Source organism: Phocoena phocoena, chromosome 15 (assembly GCF_963924675.1).
Source record: "Phocoena phocoena chromosome 15, mPhoPho1.1, whole genome shotgun sequence".
NCBI lineage: Eukaryota > Metazoa > Chordata > Mammalia > Artiodactyla > Phocoenidae > Phocoena > Phocoena phocoena.
Window position 1 is genome coordinate 28,907,346 of NC_089233.1, and position 22,394 is coordinate 28,929,739.

The 22,394-nt window shown below is 53.0% G+C and overlaps 1 protein-coding gene across 1 annotated transcript in view; it reads left to right on the forward strand.

Annotated features, from left to right (window-relative positions):
• Positions 1–22,394, forward strand: part of LOC136135307 (uncharacterized) — a 181,196-nt gene that overhangs the window by 132,291 nt on the left and 26,511 nt on the right. The window contains exons 44-51 of the mRNA XM_065893207.1: positions 6,008–6,215; positions 8,829–8,995; positions 10,407–10,519; positions 11,574–11,655; positions 15,010–15,147; positions 17,800–17,962; positions 20,188–20,309; positions 20,894–21,034. Coding sequence (XP_065749279.1) covers positions 6,008–6,215; positions 8,829–8,995; positions 10,407–10,519; positions 11,574–11,655; positions 15,010–15,147; positions 17,800–17,962; positions 20,188–20,309; positions 20,894–21,034 — 1,134 coding nt within the window. The remainder of the gene's footprint in view (positions 1–6,007; positions 6,216–8,828; positions 8,996–10,406; positions 10,520–11,573; positions 11,656–15,009; positions 15,148–17,799; positions 17,963–20,187; positions 20,310–20,893; positions 21,035–22,394) is intronic.

The window sequence follows — 22,394 nt, forward strand, 5'->3', positions numbered from 1 at the left end:
CTGGGTTTTATCTGAGCTGAGAGATGGTCTGAGAATTGTCCTGTGATGTTTGGGGGAGGGGAATCCCTGACGCTGGAGTCTGGGTCAGCAGAGAGGACTGGTGCCCTCGTCTCAGTGGGACAGGTCACTCCCCTGTCCCCTGACGGAGCTTCCTGGGCACAGAGACAGGGTCTGGTCCACTCGGCATCCCTGAGCATAGGGCTGGGTGCCCACGGACGCTCTGTCAGCGTTAATCAGGTCAACACAGGATTGGGCCATGAGACAGTCGTGCATCACGGGATATATATATAGTGCTATAGAAGAACCTGAATTCTTTCTTTTACTTTCTTTTAATTTAAATTGAACCAGCCCCAGTCTGAAGCACAGACTGAAGACAGATCAGGTTCAAACCTTGGCTCTGCTACTTACTAGCTATACGACCCTGGACAATGACTTCGCCTCTTTGAGCTTCAGTTTTCCCATCTGTAATATGGGGCTATTACCTACCCATTTCAGAGCCATCAGATAGGGTGAAGAGAGAACATTCTTGTGAGTTACTCAGCCTGAGGCTGTGCACGTACTGAGTGTTCTACGATGGACAATTGTTGTGTATTACGATTGCTGCCGCAGTTTGTCGTTACCGTAATGGGGGAGGGCCACGAGTTGGTAGGCAGGGCTGGAGGGGTAAGAGGGTAGAAGATGGAGAATCAGGGTCACTCCTGATGTGGGACCACCTTCCGACCCCGCTCTCTGCGGTCCTGCAGGGCCTGGGCCTCCCAGCAGGGCTGCAGCTCAGTGGCTCCCTGCAGGCCTCAGGTAGGGAAGCGGAAGCTTCAGGGGTCCTCGCAGCGGCCGGCCAGACTGCCTCCCTGACCTTGGCGGTGGCCCTGCACCCATCCGAGGCCACACTTCGAGCGAAGATGAGGCACACGCTGCTTTCACTGCACTCCATTCCCCCAGAGACCTCGCTGACCGTCCAGCTTGGGTGGGAGGCGGCACACCAGCTGGGCCTGGAGCTGCACGCGGGGGCCTGCGAGCTTTGGGGCAGCGGCGAGCTGCAGCTGGACCCCTGGCTGCAATGGCGGGTGCTGTCCGAGAGCTCCTGCGAGGCCCTACAGGTAGGTGTGCCAGGGGTGAGCAGGAGGGGTGGGCACCAGAGTCTCCAGGGGACAGGATGGGCCTCCTTTTTGACCACTGCCCAAACCAGAGAGATCGGGTGAACCCTGGAGGGATGGACTCCTCAGATACTTATTGAGGAGCTCCTCTGTGCCCTGGACATACACCCATAAACAAAGCAGATATGAATGCCTGCCTGGGGCAGACTGGCAACCCCCAGAATAAATCACTGAACTGTGGAGTGTATCACACAGTGGTGAGGGCTAAGGGGAGAGAGAAAGTGGGAAAGGGGGGCGTAAAAAACAGGGCAGATATTGCAATTTTATAGTCGGTCAAGATTGGCCCCAAAGACAGGATGACGTTTGAGCACAGACTTGAAGGAGAGGAGGGAGTAGCATTGTTTTGTGTCTGGGGAAAGGATATTCTAAGTATGGCCAGTGCAAAGGCCCTGAGGCAGGGCTGGAGAGGGAAGGGCATTCTCTAGGACTGGGGTCAGCAACCCATCTCTATAAAAGTTCATATAGTAAATATCTTTGGCTTTGCAGGCCGTTCAGCTGCTGTTGTAACTGCTCGGTGCTGCTCTTGTAGTACAAAGCTCCATAGACAATATGCACTATGTGTCTGTGTTCCAATAAAGCTTTATTTATAACAGGCAGTGGGCTGGATGTGGCCTGTGGGCCATTGTTTGCTGACTCCTGTTTTATAAAAAGCCCATGGGGTGGGAGCACACTTGGATTCAGGATCCATCACAGAGGACTGGATAGAAATTGCATGTGGGTGTGAGAAAAAGAGGGGAGTGGATGGTGACTGTGCTTTTGTCATACATGATGAGAGGTCAGGGGCTGCTGTTCTCCGAGTGGGGAGAATGGTGGATGGAGGAGGAGGGTTGGGGAAGTGGTGTCACCAACTCCAGGCCTATTTTGGATGTGTTAAATTTGACAGGGCTCTTAAACGCTCAAGTGGAGATGTTGGGGGCAGCTCTCGAGTCGGGAGGTCGGCTGTGGTCTGGACTGGAGGGCTCCACCTCTAGGTGGTCACATTTAAAGCCACAGACTGGCTGACGTGGCTGTGGGGTAGGTGGAGACTAAGTGCTCAGGCTGCAGAGCTGGAGGGATGAGAAGGAAGTGGCCAAGGGTACCAAGAAGAACAGGCCAAGAGGAGGAGAAACGCCAAGGGAGAAGGCTGGGGAGGAAAGGACTCCAAGAGGAGGGAAGGGTTACCAGAGTCGAACGCTGTGTCAGACAGGGAGAGTTGGGCAGCCGACCTGGGTGCTGGGAAGGCTGCCTTTGAGGCCGGGAAGCGCCAGACTCTGAATGGCAATTCTGCCCCGTCTCTGGTGACCTTGAGCAAATCACTGTTCCTCCCTGGGCTTCAGTTTCATCATCATAAACGGGGTGCAAAGGCCTCCTCCTCTCTCAGGATTAGACGAAACCACACTGCCGATGTGCTCTGGGATGTGCTTGCGGGAGCAGCAGAGAGAGTTGCCCACGTGGGCCAGCCTTGCAGGCTGCTTCCTGGACAGGCTCCCGTCTGCCTCTTGGGAGCAGGTGTTTGAGTTCTGTGCGCCTGGGAAGGCGGAGGGGATCGGGGAGGAGAGGTGGGGAGATGCACGTTCGCAGCTGCCAGTGGTTGGAAGACTCTTGGCCAGTTGGTTTCACAGGATGTGGTTCTCTTGGGTATAAAGATGCGATCCTCGTAGTTTGGGGAGGTGGAAGGGGGTGGGGGAAGCTCGTTGAACTGTGCAGGGCTACCGATGTGGGGACCTTGGGCACTCTGGGAACCTGATCAAAGTCACAAGCCCACTCCTGTAGAGACTTTCATGGGCACATGCCCCATTTTGTGGTCAGTTCAAGGGGGATTATAGCACCCCTCCCTGATGCCCACTTGGGACCCCACCCTAGTTAAGAAGCCCTGCTTCCATCTCCTTAAACCCCTCCAGGCCCTGGGGGTCCCGGGTCGAGTGGATGGCTCTGGCTACATCATGGTGAACTCCGTGGCTGTGGACGCCCAGGTGCTGGTCACCATGGATGCCAACACACTACGGGGGCTGTTCATTCTCAATACCACCGAGGTGAGGGTGTGGATGGGTGGGGTACCCAGGGTGGCCTGGGAAGGGGTGCTGAGGCCATGTGCCCCCGAGGCCCGAGGAGAAGCATTTGGATACCCGCGGAGCTCCAAAGAGGACCCTGGCATATGAGAGCATCAAGGTCCACGAGTAGAGGAATGAGGCTTCCAAGGGGAAGTCCTCAGCTGTCCTTTCCCCTTCCTAACTCCCCAGGAGCCACCGTTCATACGACTTCTTTAATGTCATGTTCATGGAAGCACACAGCGTGCTCCCTTTTGCATCTGCCTTGTTTTGTTCGACATTATGTTTGTGAGATTCACCCACTCTGTGTTGATTATCCTTTTTCACTGCTGTATAGTATTCCATGGTGTGCCTCTATCACAATTCATCTATCTATCCTATCCATTAGCACTTGGACAGTGTCTGGTTCCTTATTGTATATTATTTTATTAATCACATACGTGTTTTTATTTTATTTAAAACTGTTTTTATTGTGGTGTAATATGCATAACAGAATTTACCACCTTAACCGCTTTTTAGTACACAGTTCAGCGGTATTAAGTATGTTCACATTTTTGTGCAAACATCACCACCATCCATCTCCAGAACTCTTTTCATCTAGCAAAACTGAAACTCTATACCCACTAAACAATAACTCCTCATTTTCCCCTCCCCCGAGCTCTATTGCTTTCCTTCCTTTTTAAGGCTGAATAGCATAGCTTTGGGTGGATGGACCAGATTTTGTTGATCCATTTATTCATCAGTGGACACTTGGGTTGCTTCCACCCTTTGGCTATTGTTACGAGTGCTGCTATGAACACGGGTGTACAAATATCTCTTCGTGATATCTCACACGAGTCTTGGTTTCTCTTGCTCTATTGTAGACCCAGCAGGAGGTGAACTTGCTGCTCACACACAACCTGCTTCAGCCCTTGGCCCTCCCAGCCCACGTCCTGCTGGACCTGACCACCGAGAGGCTCGGGCCCAGCTACAGACACACCCTGCGGGTTGGAGTGGATGGCAGACAGGTGGGGGCTCTGCTGACGGGGCCTTGGGGGACTGGGGGCTGTGGGGATGGCCCAGCCCAATGGCCCCAGTCCCACGGTCATCCACCCTGACAGGTGTCCGAGGAGCTGACCTTCACTAGGTGGCCGGAGCACATCTCCCTAGACTGCATGTTCCAGCACAACATCCCCACACTGCAGACGCTGTGGGTGGAGGACAAGCTGGGCCTGCAGGTCAGCCTCAGCAAGTACCAGTGATAGTGGAAATCATTCATTCATTCATTCATTCAACAAACCTTTCTGGAAATACCTCGGAGACAAGGGGATGGTAGAACAAGGTTCGGACCTCCCTCTGAGCCTCAGTCTCCTCATCTGGAAATTGGGGATGCTAATACTCATTTTCCTTGCCCAGCCATGTGCCCCGGGGCTGTTACACACTCTCCTCCTCCAGAGCTCCCCGCGCTCCCAGCAGACCTGGCGCTTCTCCTCAGCCCTCTTTTTCCCCGTTTTCCACACACACTCCTTTCGTGGGCTCATCCAGTCTCACACCAGTGCCATCTCTGCACTGCCATGTCCCCCATTTCTCCCTCCACTGAACCCCAGACCCGTAGACCCACCTGCCTGCTGTATCTCCACTCAGATGCCTGGCAGGCACCTCCGACTTGACTGTTCCAAACCAGACAGGCCAACACCCCTGACCTGCCCCTCCCCGTCTCCCCATCTCGGCAAATGGCACCTCGTCCATCCTTCCAGTCGTGCAGTCAAACCCTTGAAGTCAACCTGGATTGACCAGCCTCCACCCAGAAGCCCCCCAAGAGTCACCTCATTAGCACAAAAGACTCTCCTATCACCCAGGAAATTCTAAGGGACTTAGGAGCTCCATGTCAGATGCTCCTGTCACCCCCATCACTCAAGAATTTACAAGGGTACAGGGGCTCTGTGTCAGGACTGGGGTCAAAGACCAAATATTAGCAGGAACCGGGGCAGAGACATCTATATCTACATCTTCTTATTTTACACCCTTCCTAGCCTCTTCCCAGCTTCCTCTTTTCCATCATCTTCCCATTGTTTGACATGTGACGCCTTTGACCTTGTCCTGGTCTGTCTCCCACTGCTGGTGTTTAAGCTCCACGGGGTCAGACATTTCTGTCTGTCGTGTGCATGACAGTATCCCTGGGTTTAACAGGGCCCAGCGTGTAGTAGGTGCTCAGTCAGCATCGTTGAATGATGGAGTGACACTTCCCACTTTATAGAGTGGGTGACACAGAGCAGTGAGGGGCCTCGCCACCTGTTGCCACGCACTGCGTGTTCGGCCAGTGATGGCTGCTGTGCTGTCGTGGCTCCAGTGATTAACTTACGTACATATGGTGGGGAGGTTGCGAACTCAAAGGCCTTTGAGGGCCAAGGTGTGTATTTTTAACTTTTTGAAAAAATTTTTAAAAGTTTTATTGTTAACTTTTTTATTGTGGCAAAATATGTATTGACCATTTGAACTATTTTAAAGTGTACAATTCAGGGGCGTTTAGTACATTCATAAATGTGTGCGACTACTCTCTAATTCAGAACGTTTTCATCGCCCCAGATGGGAACGCTGTACCTGGTAGCAGTCACTCCTCAGCAGGCAGAGCCCCTCGCCACCAGCAAAACAGCACACGTGTAGTTGGCCACGTGTAACCCAGTTGTTCCTCCAACCTGCTTCCTTGAAGGGGTCCTGGTTCTTCCCATCCCAGCGGCATGGGCATGGGTGGTACAAAACCCCAGGGTCTGTAGGAGCTGGTGCCAGCTGGGCTGGGCTGATGCTCTCTGTGCAGGGTGGTCCAGCATCTCCTGGGTGTCATTCCAGGTCTCCGTGGACGTTCACGACAGTGACTCTGGCTTTGAGAATTCGGGACGCGTCTCGGCAGGGGCCACGTCTCTGAACTACTCTGTGAGCTGCCATCACCGCGATGGGCGCCTGGAGCTTTCTGGCTGGAGTGAGCATGACAGCCAGGCCCTATGGCAGGCGGGGTTCCCAGCAGAGGCCCGCATCAGCGCCGAGCTGCAGACACGCGGTAAGGCCACTAGGCACTGCCCATGGATGAAAGCTGGCTTCCCCCATGTGGGGACTGCCCGCCAGCCTAAGGCCCAGTTGACCCTGAGCTCCAGGACTAACCAGGACACCCTTGGCCTTGGAGCCGCACTCCTAAGGGAGCGTCTGTTCACTTCCCAGGGCTGCCAAAGCAACGTATCATAAACTGGGTGGCTTAAAACAACAGAAGTTTATTCTCCCGCAGTTCTGGAGGCCAGAAGTCAGAAATCAGGTGTTGTCAGGGCCATGCTCCTTCCAAAGTCTTCAGGGGAAGATCCTTCCTTGCCTCTTCTAGCTCCTGGTGGCCCCAGGTGTTCCTGGGCTTGTGGCTGCATCACTGCAATCTCTGCCCCTGTGTCTCTGCCTCTTCTCTTCTTTTTATGAGGATGCCAGTCATCGGATGAGGGCCCATCCTAATCTAGCACCTCATCTTGGCTTGATTACCCCTTCAGAGACCCTATTTCCAAATAAGGTCGCATTCACAGGTCAGGGACTTAGGACTTCAACATAATTTTTAGGGGGAAACAGTTTAACCCATATTGGAGGAGGAAGGGAAGATGACAGTGATAAGAGCCACCATTGATGGAATGCTTACTGCATACATACCAGGCAAGTCCTCAATACACAGGAGCTAAGGGAATCTGCTCAGCCATCCCATGCACACCAAGGGAAAGTTGAAGCCCCCAGTGGGGCCTTCAGGCCCTCAGGAGCCAGACCGTAACCTCTGACCTCTCTCCTGGCCCCTGCTCATTCCACTCCTTGATATTCCTCCAGCGCATGAGGCTTGCTTCTGCCTCAGGACCTTTGTACAGGCTGTTTCCCTCTGCCCAGAATGCTCTTCCCCACAGTCACTCTCTCACCTCCTGTGGGTATTTCTCAAATGTCGTCTCCTCAGTGAAGCCTTGCCTGCTCCCCCTATTTATTTGCACCCCCACCTCTCTCCAGCTCTCCCCATCCCTCTCCCTGGCTTTGTCATTCAAACATACTGTGTAACTTACTTTTTAAATATCTTTATTTCTCATTGCCTGTCTTCCACTCACCCCACACTAGAATGTACACTCCACAAGGACGGGGATGATGTTTGTTTGCAGAGTGACAGATAGTAGGTGTTCAATTAATCATCTGTTGAGTGAATGTGTGAACATATGAGAGAGGGGTTAGTAACACCATCCCCGTTCTGCAAGGGAGGAACAGAAGTACAGAGAGGTCGAGTCACTTGTTCCGGGCTACACAGCTGGTTAACGATGAATCCAGGTGGTATGACTCCAGAGCCACCCTCTGACCCCTGTGTAGATTGTGGAGATCAGGATCCCTGTGTGTCCCCGAGTCCCTTGGGTCATCTTCTTCTGGTCTCAAACTCTTCCATCCTCAGCTCTCAGCATCCGGTGGGGTGGGCGGGGGCCTGGATCGGACAGGCGACTGTCTCGGTGTGCGCTGACCTCACAGACTGCTCTGAGGAAGGGTTTGTAGGGGGTGTGGGGGGAAAGTAATAGGACAGTCGTCCCAGGGATAATTTCCACACTCCAGTTGCCCGGGGCCAGGAGGCCTGGTGTGCTGGCCTCCAGCCAGGGTGACCTCTCACCCCCCACCCACTGCCGTCCCAGTCCCTCAGGGGGCGTTTTCTGCCTGGCATCAGCATTCTTGGTGACTTCCCACAATCTGGAACCTCCCCGGGCAAGAGGACTTGGTCCCCTTCACTGTGTGTCCCCTCATTCCTCATGCCCCCCCACACACATAGTAGGTGCACGTGGTTGAACATTGCATAACGAAGGAAGGAAACGACCCCTTCCTGAGACCTACTATGTGCCCCATGCACAGGTGTTCGCAGATGTGGTATCTCAGTTGATCTTGGCAATGTCCCTCAAGGTGGGTGGGCTGTGCCCACTTTATAGGTGAGGAGATTGAGGCTCAGAGCTGCCAGGCTTGTCTGTGTCTGCCAGAGAGGGCCACCCACCCTGCTAGGCCCAAGTGGCAGGTGACAGGGCTGGGCCAGATCCTGGACTATCCTTTTCTGGAGAGTTTTTACCTGCTGCGAAGATGAGGGGCAGCCCAGCGGGAGGCAGGGGACTGGAAGAGATGCCCCTGTGGGGTGGGAGGGGACAGAGACCCTCCAGCCTGGGCCAGGCAAGCTGCAGGTCAGTATTATTTGATATTGATTTGATATTTGATTGACCCTGAAGAGACGCATCATTGGTTTGTTCATTCCCTCAACAAGTACCGGACACCTATGATGTGTCTGGCTGGGGCTGTGCTAAGTGCTGGGGTTACAGCAGGGAATGAAACAGACTAAAGGCCCTCCCATCATGGAGCTGACCTTCTGGCAGGGGAGAGAGCAGGAAGCGCTGGGAGGTACTTTAGATGGGCAGTCATGGGGGGCTTCTCAGAGGAGTTGTCCTATCAGCAGCGACTCCAGTGAGAGAAGGAACTGGCCAGGCCTAGACTGGGGGACGCCTCCTGACAGATGATGTCACTGGGACTCAGAGAGGTGAAACACTTGCCCAGGGTCAATCCCACTGGTATCCTCAGGGTGCGACCCTAAACTGGGAAGGGAGGTGAACCCCAGTCTCTAGCAGCCTTTGCCATTCTCTGCCTTTAGAGACCCAGACCCAGGCCCGTGTGGTCCTCCAAAGTGGGGATGGTGGGATCAGCGTGGACGTGGCAGCCCTGGTGGCCTGGCCGGTGAACGGCCCTCTGGAGCTGGTGGTGAATGTCAGCCACACGGCGCCCGCTCTCCGGAGGCTGGGCCTGCCCTTCGCCAGCCAGGTGAGGAGTGGGTGGCCAGCCTGGGCAGGGGCAGGCTCCCTCCCATCCTGTTCCCGGGAGCAGAGGACCACTGTTTGCACGATTGACCGGGATGCTCTTGCCTTGTGTCTCTCCAGCACTTTACAGTTTGTAAAGGCTTTATTAATAATAGTAATAATCGTAACCAGTGTCTACTGAGTGACCTCTGTATTCCCAGCTGTGGGGCTGGTGTGGACTGGCCCCCTGCATCTCTGTGTTCCAGTTCCTGATGCTGTGTCCTTTCCGCCCTTCCACTTTTTAATCAAAATCAAAGCTCAGCTTCCATTTGTAGAGCGCCTACTGCGTGCCCGGCACCATTCTAAGGGTTTTATATGCATTGACTCATCACCTGACACCCCAGCGAGAGGCAGAGCGGCACAGTTGTTACGGAATGCCGTCTCCGGAGGTCAGTCCCAGCTCTGCCTTTTGCTGGCTGTGTGGCCTTGGGCAAATTCCTTAACCTCTCTGTGCCCTCCATCTGCTCATCTGTGAAATGGGGATAATAATTGTATCGATAATGTGGGGGTTGTGAGGATGGAGCGAGGAATACCAGTAATGCACCTGGGACGGTGTGTGGCTGGAGCAGATGCTTTAGAAGCTTTTGCTGCTCTGGTGGTGACGGTGATGGTGGTAAGTATAATCCTCATCATCTCTGGGTCACACATGAGCGCCTAGGTGACCTGCCCAAGGTCACAGAACAAGTAGACATCAAAATAGGGACTCAGGCTTGGTACGGGGCCCTTCCCTGAGATGCTCGCCGCCAACAACCTCTGAGAAAGGAAATGTGCTGTGGCCCCACTGCATGGCGCCGTGTCCCAGCCACTGTCGTTTGGTGTGAACTCACCTTGCTTGGCTGGGCCCTCCCACTCCCCCACGAGTCACAGAGCGCACGCATCAAAGCCTCTTTTCCAGCCTCCTGTTTTGGACTATCCAGCAATCCCCCTGCCCCTCACTGCACTCTCCTGTGGGAGGAGTCCTGGAGGGCCAGGATGTCACTGTTCACGCAGAGGGTCTGTGTCACTGTAACCCACAACGGAGCAGCCCGAGCTCCCTTCTCCCCTGACTTCATCTGAATCCCCTTTTCCTGGCCTCAGGACCGGGTGATGGAAGACCCGTGGGGAGGTCATTCTTTGCCGACGTCAGGGGCGCAGGTCTGCACTGGGGGCCCACAGTAGGCAACCTGGGCTGCAGTAAGGGAGCCAGTCCAGGCCCTGCCCAAGGGTCCTCACCGTCCAAGAGGTTGTTAGATGGGGCCAGGCCTGATGGGCGTCTGCCACGCCGGGCTGGGGGGGACAGGGACATGCTGGGGCTGTGGAGCATGGCCTGGCCTGTGAGGGTCCTCAGGCCCCTACCCTCCCCACACCTCACAGCCTTCCCCCACATCCCTCTTCAGCTCATGTTCTGGGAGCTCTGGACAGAGGAGGAGATGAGTTCTTCCCTGCAGCTGACCTGTGATTCTCAAGCCTGCCTGGTCTTCAACATCCGTGGCCAGAACCGGGCGCTCAGGTGAGGGGTTCTCTACACTCTGGGGGCCCTGAGAGGAGAGGAATGAGTGAGGGAGACAACAGCTGAGCACTCCTGACCTACAGCCCCACTGCACAGGTGTGACAAGGGAGGCTCAGAGAGGCCAAGTGACTTACCCAAGGTCACACAGCTGATAAAATATCTTTGACCTCTGGGGGCAGGGCATGGATGAGGAGTTCTTGGTCTCACAAACTAAAGGCATCCCAGGCCTCGAGTACATATTAGTAACTATTACAGCTCTTCAATCCAGGGACCTACTGGGTGCCGGGGTCGGGGGTCTTACAGTCAGATGAAGTCAGGTGGCCAGTGGTTCTCACCTGGGGGCGAGTGTGCCCACCCAGGAGTGTTTGGCAATGTCTGGGGAAATGTCTGGTTGTTACGACTCGGCATGGGATGCTACTGGCTCCTAGCGGGCGGGGGCCAGAGGTGCTGCCAGACTCCTGTAACGCACAGGTCAGCCCACGACACTGAATCGTGTGGCCCAAGGTGTCAGCTGCGCTGAGGTTGAGACACCCTGGTGTAGAGGCACCACCAGGCCAGGACAGCCCCCAGGGCTGGCAGCAGTCGGGAGCCATGAACACCCCAGCCTGAAGAGGCAGGGAAGGGGTGCTGTGTGCACAGGGCTGCTGGGAGGGAGCCCGGGTTTAAATCCCACCGTCTACTCTGCTGAGCCTCCACTGGCCAAGCCCGAGGGGGCCCATCGGTGGGTCTCCAGAAGACGTGCCTCCCGGTACCACCCAGCCCCTGTGCTGAAGGGGAAACTGAGGGACTTGCCCAATGTCCCTGCCCAGGACCAGGCAGAGGCCAAGCTGGGATTCAAACTCAGGTCGCCTGGGAGCAGGCTGCAGCCCCGACCATTACAACCCATGGCCCTCAGGCCTCGGGGCGTGTGAATAGCCCTTTATCGGCTATTCTGCTGCTGTGTTCCTGAGTCTCCACCCCTCTGCTGGGGAGGTTGGCTTGGTCCTGACCCGGCCCTGGAGGCCCTGGACAGGGTGCCCTCAAGCCAGACCTCTCACATCCTCTTTCTTTCCAGCAAAGAGCTGCGGCTCTCAGGCCGGCATCACCTCCCCATCCTCCTAGGCTGCTGCCCCAGCAGAGCCTCAGCCTCAGCCAAGGTAACTGTGTCCCCGCCTCCCTTGAGCTCCTAACTGGTTCCAGATGCCCTGCCCGAGGCGGGTGTGGAGAGTGTTAACACATCCACATCTGTCTGCCGGCTGCACAGGCCCCCGTGGGCGACTCTCGGAAACCCCTGGCTCCAGCTTTCCCAAACAGGCCCAGGTTTACATTCCTGGGCTATAGCCCCTGCGGCCCCCAGCCGGGCCCACGAGACCCTTAGGAGCCAGGGGAGGCTTTGCCCGCCTGGTGCCTGGTGCCACCTCACCCGGCCTGGCACGCTCCCGGTCGCTGGATCAGATGACGCAGCCTTTGAGCTGAGCCAGCATCACCTCCCAGGTGTCCCGTCTGCCTTCCCACGGGTCTTTGCGTGTCTTCGTGCCCTTGTCCACAAATCCCATTTTTACCTGAAACCCCCAGCATCTCCCGCACTCATGCATCTGCCCTGTGTGTAGCATCTGGAGGTCCTGGGGGAAGACAGGAGGACCCATGAGGCCCACGATTCCCCCTCCCTCCGTGCTGCTGCCATTGTTTATTTCTGTCTGCCCCTCTTCTCCAGATCAGGAGATCCTGGAAGGTGTGCCCAGCACCTGGCACAGGGCCCAGTACGTAGTAGGTGCGTGTAGTGAATGAATGAAAGAATGAATGAATGAATGACAGGATGTGTAAATGAGTGAGTGATTACAATCACCAGCTGGTCACTTCATTATCCCACCAGCCACCCAGTTTTGTTAAAAGCCCTCCCTGCCCTGGGCCAGGCTGCCTTTGTTTACAGAGCACCTACTGTGTGCCAGGCCCTGTACCCACACATCACACAGAATCTCAGTGCTCCCCAGATTTCACTGCACCATCATTTGGGGAACCTCTTAGTTTTCCCCTAATCTTTATTTTGAATAATTTCCAACCTATAGAAAGGTTATTGTAGGACAGTGGATATTTACCGATCGGTTTTTTCCCGCTTTATTGAGATGTAATTGACATACAGCACCGTATAACTTTAACATGTACAGCATACTGATCTGACTTACATCTGTTGTGAAATAACTACAGTAAGTTTAGTCGACATCCATCATCTCATAGAGATACAGAAAAAGAAAAGGAAAAAACAATTACTTCCTTGTGATGAGAACTCCTAGAATCTCCTCTCTCTCTTTTTTAAATTAAGTTTTATTGGAGTATAGTTGATTTACAATGCTGTGTTACTTTCGGCTGTACAGCAAAGTGAATCAGTTGTACGTATACATATATCCACTCTTTTTTAGATTCTGTTCCCATGTAGGTCATTACAGAGCATTGAGTAGAGTTCCCTGTGCTCTACAGTAGGTCCCTATTAGTTATCTATTTTATATACGTGTATATATCAATCCCAATCTCTCAATTTATCCCTCCCCCCCTTTCCTCCTTGGTAATCATAAGCTTGTTTTCTGCATCTGTGACTCTGTTTCTGTTTTGTAAATTGGTTCATTTGTACCTTTCTCTTCTCTTAACCACTTTCAAATGTACCATCCAGCAGGGTTAACTGTAGCCATCCTGTTGTACATACATCCCTGGTATTTATCTTATATCACCAAGTGTTAATATCTTACCACATCTTTCTATTTATACTTACATATGTTATATACATTTGTATATTCGTACACATATTTTCTGTATTATTGTGAGTTAATATTGTTTATGGAGGCATCTCTTTACTCCTAAATACTGCCAGGAGTATTTCCTATAACAAGGGTATTTTCTTGTATAACACAACAGAATTACAAAATTCAGGAAATTTAACATGTGACATAATACCATTATCGAATATATGGTTCATCATAAAATTTCCCAGTTGTCACAGTCATTCTTTTGCAATAATGTTCTTTCGAGCGGTTTTGTTTTGTTTGTTTTAAATCCAGAATGCAGATCAGGATCATCCAGGGTATTCAGTTTCTTAATCTAGAAATTCAGTTTCTTAATCCGAAATCTCTTTAGTTTCTTAATCTAGAACAGAGGTCTGCAAACTTTTACTGTAAAGGGCCAGATAATAAACATTTTAGCCTTTACACCCAATACCCTCTCTGTCGCAACTACTACCATTGTAACAAAAGAGCAGCGATAGACAGTATGTAAATAAATGGGCATGGTCGTGTTCCAATAAAACTTTATTTACAAAATCAGGCAGTGGGCCAAATTTGGCTCAAAGACTGACCCCTGATCTAGAAATTCTCTTCCCACCGCCTACATTTTATTATTACACTTTTCAGACACTGAAAAATTAAAACAATTTTATAGTGAACACCCACGTACCCATCACCTAGGTTTTTTTCATTCATATTTTGCTCTACTTTATCACATAGTTCTCCATCCTTCTTAATTTTTGATGCATTTCAAAGTAAGTTGCTGATATTGATATACTTGCCCCTAAGCATTTCATTGTCATTAACCACATTAAAGAAGAACTCCTGCATTGCACAAGGATTTACTGTGTAGCACAGGGAACTGTATTCAGTATCTTGTAATAACCTATAATGGAAAAGAATCGGAAGCTGTATACCTGAAACTAACACAATATTGTAAATACGCTATAGTTAAGTTTTTAAAAGAACTCCTGCATTGACGACTTTGCAGTGTTCAGGAAGTTGTTTTGCAAAAATCTTCCATTTGAATTTGTCAGATTGTTTGTGTGAGACATGATTCAGGTTGAACGTTTTTGACAGGGGCGTCACTAAATTAAAGATGCTTCTGGAGAGCTCTTAAGAATACCAGTTCTTGACCCAGTTTCCAGAGGCTCTGTTTTTATAGGTCTTGGGTGGGGGCCCAGAATCTATATTTTCGGCAGGTGCCCTAAGTGATTCTGCTATTCAGCCAGCCTGGAAGTTAGCACATTATTTCATATAGTTTTCATATCAACTCATTAATAAGGTAGGTATCATTATCCCAATTTATGTGATAAGAAAGTGAAGGTGGTTATGGAACTAGCTAGAGGTCATTCATTCCATACCTGCTAGAGCCCGAATTGGGGCCCTGGTCTGTTTAATGCAATGCTTGTGTGTTGTCCTCTGCAGTAGACTGCCCCCTGCTGTTCACAATGGTAATACAACTAGAATTCTTGCCTGCCCGCCCCAGGCTGGTAGCTATCTACAAGTCAGTGTTAACAGCATGAGGGGCACAGGGAGATTGTTGTCATGGCCACACCTGGTGGTCTAAACTGAGGTTCAGGACCCTCCCGTCATCAGAGTTTGTCCCATCCAGGGAGCTGTGCGTCTTTCGGGTCCGGGGCTGTGGGAGGCCGAGCTTGCTTACAGAGCCAGCATCTTCCTCAGTGTTCTGTCAGAGACTTGGATGAGGAGATCTGACTTGCTTTTCTTCTGGCCCAGCTACGATACTCTGAGGGTGGAGCCGAGAGCACATTTGCCTTGATGGTGGAGGAGCATCATTTCCACGTTGGCTCCAGGCTGCTGGCTGCTAAGAACAGTCTCACCAACATCATCACGCTGGAACAGACCTTCCCCCAGGTGCGTGGAGGAGGCTAGAGCCAGGGCTAGGGCAGGCTGGGAGGCTCCTGGGGCAGCCCTTTGAGAAAAGAGGAATTGTCCTGGTTCCTGGGAGGATCCAATGTAGGCAGAGCTGTGATATGGGCAAAATTTGCTGGAATGGATTCTCAGCTGGCCTCTGTATCCATCCATCCTCCCTCCTTCCCTCCCCTCCCTCCCTCCCTCCCTCCCTCCCTCCCTCCCTCTCTCCCTCTCTCCCTCTCTCCCTTCCTTCCTTCCTTCTTTCCTTCCTTCCACATTATTTATTGAGCATCTACTAGGTGCCAGACCAGACACTATTCCAGAAACTGGGGATGTTGCTTAGAACAGGATTGATGAGTCCTTCCTCTCATCAAGTGTACAGTCTAGTGGGGAGATTGACCAACAAAAAAATCAAATAAGAAAATATACCAGATGATGATACATACTATAGAAAAAACAAAATGGGGTGATATGAGTGGGAATTACTGGGGAGCTATTTAGGTGGCCAGGAAAGGCCCCACTAAGGAGATGACATTTGAGTTCGCTGGAGATGACAAGCAAATATCAGCCATTTGAAAATCTGGTGGAAAGAAGATACACAGACGGCCAACAAACACGTGAAAGGATGCTCGGCATCACTAATCACTAGAGAAATGCAAATCACAACTACAGTGAGGTATCACCTCACACCAGTCAGAATGGCCATCACCAAAACAATCTACGAACAATAAATGCTGGAAAGGGTGTGGAGAAAAGGGAACACTCTTGCACCGTTGGTGGGAATGTAGATTGATACAACCACTACGGAGAACAGTATGGAGGTTCCTTAAAACACTAAAAATAGAAATACCATGTGATCCAGCAATCCCACTACTGGGCATATGCCCTGAGAAAACCATAATTCAAAAAGAGTCATGTACCACAGTGTTCACTGCAGCTCTATTTACAATAGCCAGGACATGGAAGCAACCTAAGTGTCCATCATCAGATGAATGGATAAAGAAGATGTGGCACGTATGTACAATGGAATATTACTCAGCCATAAAAAGAAACTGAGTTATTTGTAGTGAGGTAGATGGACCTAGAGTCTGTCATACAGAGTGAAGTAAGTCAGAAAGAGGAAAACAAATACCGTATACTAACACATATATATGGAATCTAAAAAAAAAAAAATGGTACTGATGAACGTAGGGGCAGGACAGGAATAAAGACGCAGATGTAGAGAATGGATTTGAGGACACAGGGAGGGGGAAGAGTAAGCTGTGACAAAGAGAGTGGCATGGACATATATACACTACCAAATGTAAAATAGATAGCCAGTGGGAAGCAGCCACATAGCACAGGGAGATCAGCTCGGTGCTTTGTAACCACCTAGAGGAGTGGGATAGGGAGGGTGGGAGGGAGGGAGACGCAAGAGGGAGGGGATATGGGGATATATGTATGCATATAGCTGATTCACTTTGTTATACAGCAGAAACTAACATAACATTGTAAAGCAATTATACTCCAATAAAGATGTTTAAAAAAAAAAGAAGAAAAGAAAAAAGAAAATCTAGTGAAAGAGCATTCCAGGCAGAGGGAACAAGATGTGCAAAGGGCCTGGGCAGGAATGAATTTGACATATTTGAGGAATGGCCACTGGGCTGGAGCAGAGTAAGTGAGGGGGAAATGGTGGGCAGGAGGGGGAATCCAATCATACAGGGCATATCAGGCCACAGGGAAGAGTTTGGATTTTATTCTCTCTGAAATTGGACACCTTTTGAGGACACTACCCAAGGGGTGCTTTCAGATTCCTCTGGTTGCTGTGGGCGGGGTGGGGGGGACCTACAGGGGACAGCAGAGACAACAGTGAAGAAGCCGGTGAGCAGGGCCAGAATGATGATGTCTTGGACCGAGGTGGGGGCAGTAGTGATGGGCTTTAGAGACATTTAAGAGTCAGTTCCCCTCGTCCCACCAAAAGTCCCCTCCACCCTCCACCTGTGGCACCCACCAGCAGGGAGAGTGCTCCTTGCTGAGCCTTTGCACAGGCTGTTCCTTCTGCCTAGAATGCCCTTCCCTGCTTATTTTCTTTCTCCCTCTAATATCTTTTGTGGCTACTCTTGTCACTTTGTCCCACCATTTTCTGTCTCTGTGACTGTCTCCCCACCAGCCTGGAGCCCCTGAAGGGCCAAGGCCAGTCTTGGTTATCTTTGTACCCCAACCCCCAGCACTGGGTCAAGGACATAATACGTGCTCACTAAATGTTTGAGAAATCCTACTACCAACTGCAGCAGCCCCACATGGCATTGTCCATGGGTCCAGCCCTGGGCTGAGCACATCACACCCATTATATCACTGAAGTTGGCACTGTTATTCTTACCCCATTTTATACACAAGGAAATGAGGCCCAGAGAGGTTGGGAAACTGGCCCAAGGCCACACAGCTTGGAAGTGGAGCTGAGAGGAGGCTGTCCTCTTTACAGGGGGCGTCGGTCTCCTATGTCACACCCCTTGCACCCCCTCACTCCCCTCCCTTACATTATCTGCCCAGCCCAGTAAACTGTTAGAACTTCGTTTCTTGTGTTTCCTCTTCTGAAAGCTTCTCTCCTTTCCTACCCTCAGCAGGAACATGGGCCGGGTTCCCCTGTGACCCAGCTCCATCTTTCTCTTCCAGCTCCACACCCTTCCTGGGGAGCTGGTCCTGCAGACCTCATACGAGCGAGCCCGTGGCACCCGTGTCCTGCACCACATGGTGCTGTGGGACGGCCAGGAGATGGCCATCAACGCGAGCCTCTCCGGGCCCTTCCTCAAGCCCACCGGGACCCTCAGCCTGCAGGGTGAGTCTCCCAGCGGCTGCAGCAGGGGTGGCCCATTCACCCAGTCACTCAGAGCACCATCATTGAGCACCTGCTTATCCCAGGTGCTGTTCCAGGTGCTGGGGATCCACTGGGAAATAAGATGGCCCAGGTCCCCGCCTTCAGGGAGGCAGGCTGTGAGCAGGGACACATACTGAACAAGATAACGTCAGGGTGTCTCCTAGAGAGAAGGGCTGAGAAAACAAGCAGGGCTTGGTTTGGGGTCCTGGAGCTCCTCCAGGTAGGGTGGTCGGGGAAGGCCTGTCTCAGGAGGTGATGTTTAAGCTGAGCCCCGAGTGACAAGAAGGTGAAGCTCTGGGGAGATCATTGCAGGCAGAAGGAACAGCAGGTGCAAAGGCCCTGGGGTGGGAACAAGCTTTGTGGCTGGAGCAAAAGCAGCAAGGCCAGTATGGCTGGAGTGGACTGAAGGGAGGAGCAGGGGGGAGATGAGGTGGGACAGGTCAGGGGAGCCAGGTCACACAGGATCCCAGGCCCAGACAACGAGTTGGGGTTTTACCTGAGCGTGTTAAGACAGGAGGGTAGGGCCAGGGCGTGGAAGGTGTGCCAACTCTGAGCATCCCCGAGAGGCTTCAGAGCTGAGGCTGACAGACTGAAGGTTGGCAGGGGAGGTGAGTGCAGCCCCAATGGTGGCACCCGTGACCCCTGCGGCCCTCCAGGAAACAACCCTGTCCCCAAGGGTCTATGCACACAGACTGTCAGTTAGTGTTTGAGGAGCCCCCTTACACAGAGCAGAGCCCGACCTGCTGGCCTGCCAAGCGGGAGACACGGTACAGACCCTGGCCCCGGGGGCACGGCTTGCTGAGTGGCCCAGTGGAGTTCCCCATGATCACGGTTGCCACACATGTGCCCTGCAAGGCAGAGGAAATGAGAAGATCCTCAGCATGCCAAGGCGGTATGTGTATGCCCTTGTGTGCATGTATGAGCGTGTGCATGCTTAGGGGCCCATGGGTGGGCTGAGCAGTCCGTGGACCCTGCCATGTGGTGACAGAGCATAGGAGCCAGCAGGTCAGGGGTGGAGGGAATGAGGGGTGTGTCTCTGTGTGTGGCATGCAAATGTGGTCAGTGCTCCCTGGACTGGTGACCAGATGATGCCTTGAGAACCAGCTAGTGCCACCGTCTCTGGGCACAGCTCCCCAGAGTCTGTGCGGGGACAGGCAGCACCCCTTCCAGAGGGCTCAGAGGGCAGCATGGTGGCTGTTGTCTGCACTGGGGTCTTGGTGGACTCCTGCTCTGGGGGTCTAGGAAGGCAGGACCAGTTGGTTGCCTCACAGGATGGGATCAAGTGGTGCAGGAGGTCAGGGCAGCTGGACTCAGCCTTAAGGGATGAAGGAAGAAAATCTAGGGCAAGGAGACTGTCTGCTGTGAGGCCTCAGCTATGAAGGTACCACCTGTGTCACACCCCAAGGTGGAATGAGATCATAGGGCAGGTGAGTGAGGCCAGGTAGGTGTGGGACATTCAGAGAGGCCTGGGCAACCATGAGTGTGAGGGACCTGAGAGTGATACAAGAAGGAGACTGCATCAGTCAGTTATTTCTGTGTAACAAATGACCCCAAACTCAGTGACTTACAGTAATGAGCATTTATCACTGTTCATGGGCCTGTGGGTCAGCTGGGCAGCTCTTCTGGTCTTACTCACGCATCAAAGTCAGTCCCAAGTTGGGTAGGTGGTGCTGCTGATCTTGGCTGGGCTTTCTAACGTGTTCGGGGGCTGGCTGCCTGTCAGCTGGTCTGGGACAGCCTCGACTGAAACATTCAGGTTCTCCTCTGTGTGGTGTCACCATCCAGCAGGCCAGCCTGGGTTTGTTCTCACAGTGGCTGGGCAGGGATCCCAGAGAGCCAGTGGGAGCTGAGGACTCTTTAGGCCTAGGCTGGGGTTTGCCAGTGTCAACTTCACCAAATTCTACAAGCAAATCACAAGGCCAACCCAGGTTCAAGGGCCAGGGAAACAAATTCCACCTCTTGATGGAGGAGGTACAAAGCCTCGTTGCAGGAGTAGAGATTTGGAGTTCTCACGGGGACACTGAGGTACTATACTGAGTGGTATGGGGACCAAATGAGGGTGTAGCTTCTGAATTTTGTGCAGATTACCTGAGCGTGTGGCCCCAAAGTGGCCCCCTATACCCTCTCGGCCTCGAACTGATGTCCTCAGCTCACGTTCCCGCCCCTCCCTGTGTCCCTGCCTCCAGGGGAGCTCACCCACCTGCTGCCGCTCCCCCTGCCTCGGCACTGCAGCCTCCGCCTCGCCTCCGAGCATTCGCGACGCAGCCACCAGGATGACCTGGTCGTGGGCTGGGATGGCAAAAACCAGGTAGGCGTCAGGGCTGGAAGGATACCTGGGAAGCCCACCCTGTGGCCTGAGTGGGGCACTTGGGGCCCTGCCCTGCCCGAGGAGCCTTATAGGGCCAACAGGGCTGGGCCCCGGTCCCCAAGGGACCATTGGAAGGGCACTGGGTAGGAGGAGGAAACCTGGGTCCCAGTACCACCTGGGACAGGAAGACCAGTGGCTGACGCATACTGCAGGCCTCTTGTGTGCCAGGCACATCAGCCCCATTTCTAGATGAAATTGAAGCTCAGAGAGGCATGAGGTCTTGCCCAGAGTCACAGAGCTGCTGGAAGGCAGAGCTGGGATTTGAACCCATGAAATGCCTCCAGCCACCACAATGTGTCACTCCCAGTCCCATCTTTGTCATACGCTTGTCCCCATCTGCTTCTCTCCGTGCCTCAACTTACTCCTCTGCAAAATGGGCTGAAGCTCTTGGAGGGCCTCCCACAGTGCTGGGCCAGCAGCCCTCACTCCCATGACCTTGATGAAGAAGGTTGCCTGCACTGGGTGGTGGGGAGGGGGTTGGCCTCTCTGGGGGAGCCCTCCCCGTCAGCCTGTCCCCTCCCCAGGTGGTGCTGTCCTCCTCTCTTCGTCTGGGAAAGGGCGAGCTGGCCGCCCACCTGGCCCTGGCTCACCCCTTCAACCTCTCCTGGTGGCGGGCCGAGGCCAGTGGCCTTGCTGAGAGCAGGGGTGGCAGGCAGAGCCGGCAGGTGAGCAGGGAGCATCTGAGGGGCCCTGGATGTAGGGGTCTTGGGGGTTGGTGAGCTGCATGGCTGAGCCCACGGGTGGGGCATCTGGGACCACATGTGGGGGAGGAGGATCCCATTTGTTCATCAGAGACAAGGACATCTCTGGAATCACAGATTCCTGAAGCTTGGAACCCCAAAGGGACCTTCATTCATTCCTTCATCGGTACCTTATTAAGCACCTACTGTGTGCCAGGCAGTGTTGAGGTGCAGACACAGTCCCTGCATTGATAAAGCTCACATTTTAGTGGGAGAAACAGTTACAAGTATGTCCAATTCATCACTGAAGTGTTCGTTTGTTCAGTCAGTCACAGCAGGGGTTTGAGCAGGGCAGCTGGACTCTGCATCTGACTGGGAGGCCTTGGGCAGCTCACAGCACCTCCCTAAGCCTCAGTTTTTTTCTTCTGTGAAATGGAAGACAGTAGGCCAGTGTGTGCCGGGCAAAACAGGCAAAAAGACCAAAACTCAAGCGAATGAATGAATAAAGAAATTAAGAGTTGTGGTAAGCACCATAAAGAAAGTAAGGAGGGTGCTAAGAGAGAGAAACATTGGAGTGGTGGGGGGGCTACTTTAGATGGGGTGGACAGCGAGGGCTTCCTGGAGGAGGTGGTTTGTCAGCTGAGGACCCGCGGATGGGGGGGAGCTGCCTGTGACAAGCTGGAGAAACAGCGCAGTCCAGGCAGGAGGAACAGCAAGCGAAAAGGCCCCGAGGTGGGAACGGGCTGGGTGCTTCAGGAAGAGCCAGAGGCAATTAAGACCAGGACCGAGGACGCGATGGGGCAGGTGACGGGGGAGATGAGGGCAGGAGAGGGGCAGACCACGCAGGGCCCCTCTCTTGGCTCGGGCTGCCATAGCGAAATAGTACAGGCTGTGTGGCTTAAACCACAGACGTTTATTTCTCACGCTTCTGGAGGCTAGAAGTCCAAGATCAAGGTGCCAGCATTGTCAGGTTCTGGTGAGAGCTCTCTTCCTGGCCTGCAGCCATCTCACTGTGTCTTTACGTGTCGGGGAGAGAGCTCTCTGGGGTCCTTCTTACAAAGACACTAATTCCATCATGACCCCCCCCCCCCGCCCCAAACCTCATCTAACCCTAATCGCCTCCCAACGGCCCCACTTCCTGATGCTGTCACATTGGGGATTAGGGCTTCAACATATGAACTTGTGGGGTGATGTGAGTCAGTCCACAGCAGCCCCACGAACCCCAATGAGGGACTCCGATTTCATTCTGTCTTTGAGAATGATGAGTCTGGGTGTTGAGAATGAGGAGTTTTCCATCTAAACGCCTCTGGCCTCCCAGCCTGAGCGTGGCTCTAAGCTCTTACGA